At 41.3% G+C, this 12,125-nt stretch overlaps 1 protein-coding gene across 1 annotated transcript; it reads left to right on the forward strand.

Moving 5' to 3' along the window:
* Nucleotides 1-406: 406 nt before the first annotated feature.
* On the forward strand, nt 407-904 carry LOC125821723 (uncharacterized). The gene has a single exon (XM_049501107.1). The coding sequence runs from the start codon at nt 407-409 to the stop codon at nt 902-904; it is 498 nt and encodes a 165-aa protein (XP_049357064.1).
* The last annotated feature ends 11,221 nt before the right edge of the window (nt 905-12,125 follow it).

Here is a 12,125-nt window from a genome sequence, read left to right on the forward strand (position 1 = left end):
ACACTCTCACACTACCTCCATCAAACAAATAGAGCAACAGTTGGGGCAACATTCAGCATCACTGAACCAGAGGAAGAATGGGTCACTACTAAGTGACACTATTCAAAATCCCAAGAAGGACGAGCATTTCATGGCTATCACCACCAGGAGTGGTAAGATTCTTAATGAACCAATGTCTGCAGGTACTGAGAATGAACTGGTGTTGGATCGAACTGGAAGAGAGGAGGCTGAAGCTGAACATGTAGATGATGTAGAAGACATTCAACCAATAGCAAAACTAACAGGAGCAAAAGAAAGAGGGGTTGAGGGAACTATGCCTCTAAAATAGATACCAAGATCACCTCCTCCGTTCCCTCAAAGGCTTAGAAAAAAAGTTGAAGATGGAAAATTTGCTAAGTTCATAACTATGCTGAGACAACTATCAATGAACATTCCATTGGTGGAAGCCCTAGAGCAGATGCCAGGATATGCTAAGTTCATGAAGGACTTGGTCACGAAGAAACGAGTTGTAAGTTTTGATTTTACTAACAATGTTCATCACTGCAGTGCTATTGCCACCAGATCTCTGGTACAAAAGATGGAGAATCTGGGTGCATTCACCATACCGTGCACCATCAGATCAATTGAGTTTGCAAAGGCCGTGTGTGACTTAGGGGACAATATCAGCTTGATACCGCTGGCCATCTACAAGCAACTGGGGTTAGGAGTTCCAAAACCCACAACAATGAGGTTGATGATGGCAGATAAATCGGTGAAGCGACCTGTAGGCATCTTATGTGATATGCTTGTAATTGTGGACACTTTCATCTTTCCGACAGACTTCGAGATCTTGGATTGCGAAGTAGATTTTGAGGTTCCCATAATTTTGGGAATACCATTTCTACCACAGGACGAGTATTGGTAGATGTTGAGAGTAGAGAACTGACATTCAGACTCAACAAGGAAGAGGTAAGGTTTAAAATTTACAGGTCAATGAAATAACCGAAAGACATGAATATGGTGTCTGCAATAAAGGCCTTTGATGAAGAAGAGATGGGAACGACTATTGAGGAGAGGCTGGCTGTCGAAACATTAGCAGCCGTGTTGATGAACTTTAAAGCTGATTTTCGAACTGACTATGTGGAGACCGTGAATGCTTCACAAGGCATGACAACACACTCTTATGCTCCAAGAAAACTGGACCTGGATATGAAAACAGGCCAAGTCCTCCAATAAAACCATCCATTGAGGAGCGTGATGAGTCCTAGATTTGGACTCATTTAGGGATTTATTTGGATAGATTTAGTGTCCTCAAATGCTTATTTTGTGCCAATAACTGATGAAAAATCCTTTATTTCCAAGTATTTGGATTGAGGAACAAAACACAAACACTAATTTGCAAAAAGGAACGAAGCGAGCTGAAAGAAGGAAGAAATGAAGGCCTGGTGATCGCCAAGTCCCTTTGGCAAGTCGCCTAATGGCCTCTTGACCGCCTAAAGTTCAGTGTGCCAAGCCTTGAAGGAGAAAATCAATTTGGTGATAGAAATGAGCAGTCAACGAGTCACCGAGTAGTTCCGCGATGCAGTGTTGGATCGCCCAAAGTTACAAAACTTGAGGATGCTGAAGGCCTAAACAAAAATGCGATGGAACTGACCAAAGGGCGAATTGTCGAGCTGATCGGCAATTCTTACTAACTGCGCCGAATTACCCTTCGCAACATATTTTTGGCAACTATAAATACATTTTTGAATATTTAGTTTAGTATCACTCTTCATAATATTGATTTTTTTAGTTTTGGAGATTTAGAACTCTGGGTATTGAGACAAAAACTTTTCCTTAGCTTTGAAGAATTGAAGTTTTCCATTTTTGAGAAATTGGAAGTGGATCTTTCAGATTCATCAATTCGGACCTTTGTAAAGATGAAATTAATCTTAACCAGTTGATCAAAACACAATTTGGTAATGATCTCTATCTTTTTATGATGTCTAGCTAAAACCCCAATTCTTGAGGTGTGATTATGTGATTATGGATTGATTTAGTTTATGGTTATTGCTAATTGTTAGTTTGAATGCTGTTTAGAAGTGATTTTATTCAGTAATTGTGGTTTAATTTAAAGGGTTGTAGTTGCAAATGCAATTATACCTTCATATTTTAGGCTTGCTCGAGAGAGGTTTTAAAACCAAGATTACTGAATTGATGGTCTGTGGGTGTTGGGTTGTCATGGGTTCAGCTCGAGAGAGTGAATCCTAAAATCGTTTTCACACATTCAGCTCAAGAGAGTGAATGGACTAAATCGTAGGTTGTTCTTAATTGCTTGCTTGTTGGTGTTCGAGAGAAACCAACTTGATTCGGGGTAAATTGTTCGAGAGAAAGTTTATCCCCACTATAGTCTAGCTTATTCACTGATTTACAACTATTTACTAATAGTTGCAATCACCCATTTGTCTATAATTAGCCTTTAATCGAATCACATCCCAAGAACCCATCTCATTATTTTTAAATTCGTTTTATTTGTTGTTGTTGTAGCTGATAGTTGACATCAAAACCTCCCTGTTATTTGACATTCGTGTCACCCCTTAATTTGAATTATGTTTTCCTTCGATAATGTCTATTCCTATGATTGGCTTGAACATATTCGTACTTTACTCTTGAATCTTAAACACGTACCACTCCCTGTGGGATTCGACCTCAACTCATTAAGTTGGGTTATTATACTGGCTAGTAATAGTTGACACTTAGAATTGGATGAAGTGTCCTTGATACGTTTAATCAAAATGGCACCGCTGCCGGGGAGTGGTGTTGGTTAAGATTCTTTGGTTAAGTTGAATTTTGTTCTTGTTAGTTATAGTTGAATCTACTTAGTTTTTGTTTTCATATTGCTTGTTTAGAACAGAAGAAAGGAGCATGTCTTGTAGCAACGGTGACCAAATGGACCTCTCTCCTTTGAAGATGGTGATTCTTAGGGATAACGTCTTAAGTTTCAGACAATTGGAGGGAGAGTCAATCCATGAGTTATGGCTGAGATTCAAGGCCCTATTGCAGTAGTGCCCAACTCATGGAATTCCAAATAAGATGCATCTGGAATGCTTCTACAGGGGTCTTGGCCCCAAAAATAGAATAGTGGCTGACCAAATTTCTCCAAGTGGTCTCATCCGACTACCTTATGCAATAGCAACCCAACTCCTTGATCACATGGCCAAGAAAAAAAGAAGACAGAAAAAGACCAAGAATTGGCCACAATGTTGACTCAGCTGGATGTCTTGGCCAAGAAAGTCATGTAATTGGAGATAGTGTCCAAAAGGAAGGACATGTACATCCCCCCTCATGAGCGTCGAAGGACGAAGAAGGAAGAGGGTGGGTAAATTGAAGAGGTCCTCTCACTCATTCTACACAAAGTCAAAGAGCACGACAGAGTGTTGAAGGAGATAAGAGAGAATGTCTTAATGATGAATCAGATGACCAACTCTCATTCCATGTTCATTCAACTACTAGAGTCCCAAATGAACCAAGCGTTGTCTTGTCTCTACCCAGACCCAGAAGAAGGGTTGCCTTATGAAAATGAGGCAAACCCCTCAAATGGAATTTAAGTGGGGACTTGCGTCGTGCCACGACATTAACTATAGCGCTTCTTGGGAGGCGACCCAAGTGTTTATCACTTTATTTTTGTTTTTAAAATAATGGTGTGTTAATTGTGCAGGTCAAAGTGTGGAATGTGTTTTAAAAGTGCAGGTTGGTGAGCTAAAAGTGTAGTCGGTGACTCACCGAAGAGGTCGGCGAGTCCTACTTGGACCACCGTTGGACTCTAGACAATTTGAAATTGGAGTCTGTAAAACTCGGCGAGCCCAGGAGCATATTGGTGAATCGCTAACTAGGTCGGCGATCACGACTTAGCCCGCCATTTAGACCCCTACATTAACTGAAGGTCCTGTAATACTCAACGAGGTAAGTGCCCACTCGGCGTGTCGCCGAGCAAAACTTATGTCGCCGAATGGGCGAGACTGGACGGTTTTTAAAGGCCAATAGTTCAAAAGTTCAAAATTTCACATTTCCTCACTTTTCAACTTACTAAAATCATACCCGCTCTATACTATTCTATATTTTTGTGTTTTTACCACATTTTAGTTGTCAAGTTTGTGTTTTGAGTTGGATTTCTTTGCCGCCTAGCATTTCAAAGTATTTATTCGACTTCTAAGGTTGGTTTTCCAAACCCTGAATTTATATATTGTGATTTTTACTCTTATAAAATGATTTCTTATCTTAGTGATGTGTGCTAGGCCTCTCTGATCGTAATTGTATATGTGTGTGTCTGTTTTAATTTGAATATCATGCCTAAATTGCTTTATCTATGATTTTCCAAATTTTGTATGCCTTAAAATTGATCAAAATTGTTGGGTGTTGGTTTGTTGTTGTTGGGTCTAGTCGGGTGAAGTCTAACTAACCCACATTTGTGCCAAATGACGTACTTTGCCCAATGATGGAGTGGTTGACGTCATTCTTAATGGCAAAAGTCATCAAATGGCTAAATTTGGCCAATTCGAGAAAAAGTCTGAGTATCTCGGAGGAATGGGTGTAATGGGTCTGAGTTTAATTAGAGGAGTGCATATTTTGATTTTGTTTTCGGGGATGTGGGGTTGAGTTTGGAAAATGGGATTGAAAGTTGGCACGTTGCTGTTTGGCGACTGGGTTGAGCTCACCTCACCACTTGGCGGTTTGCCGAACCCCCTTTATCACCTTTAATTTTATGCTAAATTTGATGTTTGGTTTTGTAACTTTCGGCGAGAAGCCTGAGTTCGCCGAATATACTCGGCGACTTGCCAAATGTCTTCCTTGATCGCCCTTTTCGACGCCCCTAACCCCTAAAATGCACTGTAACTTTTGGTGGGCTAGTCCTTGCTCACCGAATGCTGTCGGCAATTTGTCGAAAGGCCCTTCCCATCGCCAACATGCCATTTGTCTGAGAAAATTTTGAGTCAATTCTTACGGCGAGCCCGATCTGGCTTGCCAAAGATTTTCGACGACTTGTTGACCAGTTCGGTGAATCTTTTTGCAAATATTTTTCTGCAATTTTGCTTGAACTATCTCTAACTCTTTTTGATGTTTTTGTAGATATGGCTAGAACCAATCTTGACATGCCGCCCGTAAGAGAGCACTGGGGATCATGATAAATGAAGAGGGGAGCCAATTCTCCCAAGAAGGGAAGAACAGAGCCTCCAAATGGAGTCATGGGCAAAAAAAAGAGGCCAACAACTGAGGTTTCAGAGTACAACTCCGGTAGTGAGGGAAAAGCTCGTAACTCCCAAGCTATGTTATCTGAGCCGGAGGACAACCAACCTTTACAGTCCCGAAGAGCAGAGATCCATGCTAGGTCTCATCCTGACTCAGCTAGAGTCCCAACAGCCTCTTCTCCAGCAAAAACAGTGCCTGCTCCGGCACTTCCTATGGCTCCAGTGCCACCTGTGGTTCCTCCTCCCAGGCTACTCAACAGACTGAAAGATGATGGGTTACAGACTATCCTTAAGGAGAAGCTACTGTCCACAGAAGGTATTGAGAGCAAATACTCCTAAGTGAGGGATATTCTCCAGTATCACCGCTTTGAGCATTTCACTAGACCCCGAGGCCCGTACATACCTCCATGGGTTTGGGAGTTTTATTCAGCATATGGTGATCTGGTTCCTAAAAGTAAGAAGAAGGCCAGTGAGTTTAGACCGGTGGGGTCCATAATTGTACATGGGACAGTAGTACATTGTAGCCGTTACCACATCAACGTGGTACTTAATAGAGGGTCAGTCTATGACTACCCAAATGTGGCTACCACTACAACATCATTGGATGAACTCAAAGGCTGGTTGGCTCCCCTCATTTCTGATACCACCCCGAGGTGGATTGAGGCCGGAGTTTTGATCGAAAAGAAGGACTTGAGAGTAGCTGCACAATATTGATTTGGATTCATCAGCAGCTCCATCATATCATCCCAGAACGAGTCCATCCTCTGCCATCCTAAGGCGGCCTGCCTCGGGTCAATCATATCTAGAAAGTGTATTGACATGGGACTGATCATAGAGCAGAAGATGGCTATACGGGCCAAACATCATCAGACATCCCTTCCATTCCCGGTGCTGATCACAGAGTTGTGCCGACGTGTTGGAGTCCCCCTGGATGCGACTAGAGATATTGAGGTTACCCCTTCATCCTCCACATATATCCGGCGTATTGAGGTCGAGTACACTTGGGATGAGTCTAATAGGAGGAGAGTAGCTCCGGTTGATACATCTCCGGAAGTGGACATTGATTCTATACCTGCAGAGGAATCTTTGCCTACTCCGGCCTCTGGGCCTTCATGTACATTTTCTCCTACTTCTTCTTCACAGGAGCCTGGTGCTTCTACCTGTTCCCAGCCTACCAAGATCACTCAAGCTATGATCTTGAAGATGGGGCACTTGGCCCATTCAGCTGATGTGAGGGTGACTCCATTAGAGTCTGCAGTCCCATGGATGATTGAGAGTGCCATCCTTGTTGCACTGACCCCCTCCAAACTTCTATTGACACTCTCACTGCGAGAGTTGAGGCTTGTGAAAGCAGACAGGGGGAAACTTCTGAGGTTACGACTTTGAAAGCTGAGGTTGCGGATCTGAGGAAGGACGTGGACTACTTGAAGTCCACTGACTTCACTTCCCTATTGGAGGCAGCTGATGATGTTGATGCCCCGACAACTTCTAAGATGCCTCCGGCCACCATCGGAGATGTATATCGGGATGTTATTGCAGCTGAGGATTCAGATGCAGAGACCGACGAGGAGCAGATAGATTTGAGAGATGCCAAGGTTTATGATGATATGGTTAACCTTGAGGATGTGATTTTTGAGACTGCATGCCAGACTTCTTTGAGAGACACCACCATTGGTGGGTCCAATAGAGCCAGTCCTTCTGAGGTGACTCATGGCACTGAGGCCTAAGTTCAGAGTGTTACACCGGGCACTGATGCCCCAACAAATGGAGCGACTATTTAGACACGATTCTTCTTTATCTCCCTCTCTATCCCTTTTTTATTGACTCTTTATATATTTTGTTGCATTTGAGGACAATTTGCTTTTGTTTTATGGTAGGGTGAGGCCCACCTTTTGTGATTATTGTTCTGTTCATATATTGGGTTTTTGAGCTATATATTGTGTTTTAATACTGCTTTTGTGGATATTTGAGCTTGTGGTTCCTTGTTTTAATTGTAAATGATTTTTGGACCCTTCCAAATTTTTTTTGAATCTTATGCCACCTCTTGATTGTGTTTGAACGAGTTTGTTCTCTTGCAAATTTGAGTATTGGTCTTGATTAATACCGATGACTTGAATAGTGCTCATAATCGAACAAAAATGAATGTGCGGCTACGTTGAGGCCAAATGAATATGTGAACTTTTTGCATCTTGTTGTGACTAGCCGGTTATCGAATAAGTCTTTTGTGATGAACATTGCACACTAGCAAAAGTGTGGAGTCTTGTTTGATATTGGTGCCAATGCCTTGTGTGATGAGCTTACCGTGAACCATGTGTGATGATACCTAGAAATTGCCTCGTTGGTCCGGTTGACTAAGTGATGCAATCTTTTGAAATGATCTTAGGCAACTTTAAAGAGTGTGAAACAATTTGACATTATACCTCTTTTGTGGACAACCTTGTAAGTGTGTGATCTTCGCTTGAACACCCTTTGAGCCTTACCCTTTTCTTGGAAGAAACTTGACACAATTGTTACCTTTCTTTATCCCTTCACCCATAATCCTCATGAGTTGTGGTTTGTTTGAATAGCCAACTTAGGCCAAAAGCCTAAGTTGGGGGTGTGGTGAAAAGAGAATGCAAATCAAGAAATGCAAAATACCCCCCCCCCCCCCCCTTTGAGCCATGATTGTGAAAAAGATGGAACCCTTCCATACAAAAAAAAGAGAGAAAAAGAATGAAAAAGTGGTGGAATAAAGTTGTGAAAATGCAAAAAGAAAGGGGGTGCCCAATAGTCCATGGAAAGTGAATAATGGGGTGACTTTTGAGCATGAGTGGAAAATGATGAAGAAAAGGGAAGAAAGAATTGTTCTTACCACATTTCATAAGGATTACAACATTGAGCCTAAATGACCATACCTTTGTACTCAGCACCCGTTACAAGCCTTGAAAATACCTTTTTGATCTTGAGTGAGATGAAATAAGTGTTGATTGGAAAACTAGGGCAAACCTATGGGTGAAATCATACATTGTGTTCATCTTTGTGAGCGTGAGAGTTGTTTTTGATTCCAGAGCTTTAAATTGTTGAACCATTGTGTGTGAATATGGAATCATTCTTTGTGTGAGGGTATTTGAATACCTTTGTTGAGCTTGAACTTGCATTTGAAGCAAGTATTGTGAACTTGAGAATCTTTGATAATGGTGAGTCACAACTTGAATCTTTGAGTGCACAATTGATCCTTGCATGAGTAAGTTGAGTCTTATTGTGTGCATTCATAATTGAATCTTGTGTAGCACTGTTTGATACACCCTTTATGAACTGTTGAACTTGAGTTTTACTTGAGGACAAGCAAAAGTTTAAGTTGGTGGTGTTGATGAGTCCTAGATTTGGACTCATTTAGGGCTTTATTTGGATATATTAGTGTCCTAAAATGCTTATTTTGTGCCAATAACTAATGTAAATCCTTGATTTCCAGGTATTTGGATTGAGGAACAAAGCACAAACACTAATTTGCAAGAAGAAACGAAGCGAGCTGAAAGAAGGAAGAAATGAAGGCCTGGTGATCGCCAAGTCCCTTTGGCGAGTCGCCTAATGTCCTCTTCACCGCCTAAAGTTCCAATGTGCCAATCCCTGAAGGAGAAATAAATTTGGCGATAGAAAGGAGCAGTCAACGAGTCGTCGAGTAGTTCCGCGATGCAGTGATGGATCGCCCAAAGTTACAGAACATGAGGATACTAAAGGCCAAAGCAAAAAGGCGATGGAACTGACCAAATGGCGGATCACCTAGCTGATCGGCGATCCCGATTTACTGCGCTGAATGGACCTTCTCAGCATATTTTTAGCGACTATAAATAAATTTTTAAATATTTAGTTTAGTATCAGTTTTCATAATATAGATTTTTTTAGTTTTGGATATTGAGAACTCTGAGTATTGAGACAAAAACTTTTCCTTAGCTTTGAAGAATGGAAGTTTTCCATTTTTGAGAAATTGGAAGTGGGTCTTTGGGATTCTTCAATTCGGACCTTTGTAAAGACGAAACTAATCTTGCCCAGTTGATGGAAGCACAATTTGGTAGCGATTTCTATCTTTTTATGATGTCTAGCTAACACCCCAATTCTTGGGGTGTGATTATGGGTTGATTTAGTTTATGGGTATTGCTAATTATTTGTTTAAATGCTGTTTAGAAGTGATTTCATTCAGTAATTGTGGTTTAATTTAAAGGGTTGTAGTTGCAAATGCAATTCTACCTTCATGTTTTTGGCTTGCTCGATAAAGAGGTTTTAAAACCAAGATTACTGAATTGATGGTCTGTGGGTATTGGGTTGTCATGGGTTCAGCTCGAGAGAGTGAATCCTAAACCCTTTTCCACACATTCAGCTCAAGAGAGTGAATGGACTAAAGCGTAGGTTGTTCTTAATTGCTTGCTTGTTGGTGTTTGAGAGAAATCAACTTGATTCGGGGTAAATTGTTCGAGAGAAAGTTCATCCCCACTAAAGTCTAGCTTATTCACTGATTTACAACTATTTACTAACAGTTGCAATTATCCATTTTTCTATAATTAGCCTATAATCGAATCACATCCCAAGAACCCATCTCATTATTGTTAAATTCATGTTATTTGTTGTTGTTGTAGCTGATAGTTGAAATCATAACCTGTTATTATTTGACATTCGTGTCACCCCTTAATTGGAATTATGTTTTCCTTAGATAATGTCTATTCCTATGCTTGACTTGAACATATTCGTACTTTACTCTTGAATCTTAAACACGTACCACTCACTTTGGCATTCGACCCCAACTCATTTAGTTGGGTTATTATACTGACTAGAGATCGTTGACACTTAGAATTGGATGAAGTGTCCTTGATACGTTTAATCAGAGCTGCTTGTGCTGGAATTGAAACAATTACCTAGTCACCTTAGGTATGTATTTTTGGGCACTAACAACACTTTGCCTGTGATCTTGGATGCAGATTTGAATGAAGAACATGTACAAGCTGTGATCAAAGTGCTGATAAGGTATAAAAGGGCAATTGGGTGGACCATCATTGACATCATTGGGATACCTCCGGGTATATGCTCCCATAAGATTAAACTTGACGAGGATTACAGCCCAAGCATTGAGCACCAGAGGAGGTTAAATCCATCGATGGAATAGGTGGTAAAAAAGGAGATCATCAAGTGGTTAGATGTTGGGGTTGTGTACCCTATTTCTGACAGTCATTGGGTCAACTTAGTGCATTGTGTACCTAAAAATGGTGGTATGATAGTGGTTTCTAATGCGAAGAATGAGTTGATCCCGTAGAGACCAGTCACTAGATGGCGAGTGTGCATGGACTACAGAAAGCTGAACAAGTGGACCTTGAAGGATCACTTCCCAATGTTATTCATGGACCAGATGCTTGACAGGTTGGCTGGAAAAGGGTGGTATTATTTCTTAGATGGATACTCTGGGTACAACCAGATATCAATTGCTCCTGAAGATCAGGAAAATACCAGTTTTACATGTCCTTATGGAAACTTTGCATTTAAACGTATGCCATTTGGACTATGTAATGCACCAGCAACTTTCCAAAGGTGTATGATGTCCATCTTCTTGGACATAGTGGAAGACACTCTAGAGGTATTCATGGATTACTTTTCAGTGGTAGGTGATACTTTTGATGACTGTTTGTTAAATCTTAGCAGGGCTTTACACAGATGCGAGGAGGCCAATCTAGTGCAGAACTAGGAGAAATGCCATTTCATGGTCAATGAAGGTATAGTCCTCGGTCATAAGGTGTAACAAAAGGGATTGGAGGTTGACAAAGCAAAAATGAGGTGAATGAAAAGTTGTCTCCACCTATCTGTGTGAAGGGTTTTCGAAGCTTTTTAAGACATGCTGGATTTTATAGGCGTTTCATCAAAGGACTTTTAGAATATTGCACATCCCTTGTGCAAGCTTTTGGAGAACGAGGTGAAATTTGATTTTGATGAAACATGCCTAAAAGCCTTTGAATGCCTGAAGGAGAAACTGATTTCTGCACCAGTGATTATTGGCCCATACTGGGATAAACCATTTGAGGTAATGTGCGATGCTAGTAGTACTGCCTTGGGAGTTATGTTGGGGTACAAGTGCAACAAGATGTTCCATCCGATCTACTATGCTAGCAAGTCACTAAATGGAGCACAACGAAACTACATAGTCACTGAACATGAACTACTGGCAGTGGTTTATGCCTTTGAGAAATTCAGGGCCTACTTGTTGGGTACTAGAGTGATAGTCCACACGGATCATATAGCTCTGAGATACCTGATGGAAAAGAAAGATGCCAAGACAAGGTTGATCAGATGTGTGTTACTGCTTTAGGAGTTTGATTTTGAGGTTAAGGATATGAGAGGTTGTAAAAACCAGGTGGCTGATCACCTGTCTAGGTTTGATGCTGAAAAGAAAGAGGAACTTGAGCTACAAATCAATGATTCATTCCCGGATGAGCAAGTATTAGCTGCAACTCTTGATCTTATTCCTTGGTTTGCTGATTTTGCTAACTTTCTTGTTAGTGACTTGATGCCTGAGGGATCGACGATTTAGCAAAGAAAGAGGTTCTGCATGATGTGGGTAGGTATTTTTGGGATGAACCTTATTTGTACAGGGTGTGTGCTGATAATATCATCAGGGGATGCATCGCTGGGGCTAAGATTCTACATATTTTAGAGGCCTGCGATTCCTCTCCAGTGGGTGGCCATCATGGAGGCGCTCAGACAACCCACAAAGTACTTCAGAGTGGGTACTACTGGCCTACAATTCATCACGATGCTTTGGATATAGTAAAGAGATGTGATGTATGCTAGCGGCAAGGAGCCATCTTTCGATGCTATGAGCTACCAATGACACCTATACTGGAGGTGGAACTATTTGATGTGTGGGGAGTTGATTTCATGGGCCCATTTGTGAGCTCCTATGGG

Source organism: Solanum verrucosum, unplaced genomic scaffold (genome assembly GCF_900185275.1).
Source record: "Solanum verrucosum unplaced genomic scaffold, falcon-dt-bn FXZP01000210.1, whole genome shotgun sequence".
Classification (NCBI taxonomy): Eukaryota; Viridiplantae; Streptophyta; class Magnoliopsida; order Solanales; family Solanaceae; genus Solanum; species Solanum verrucosum.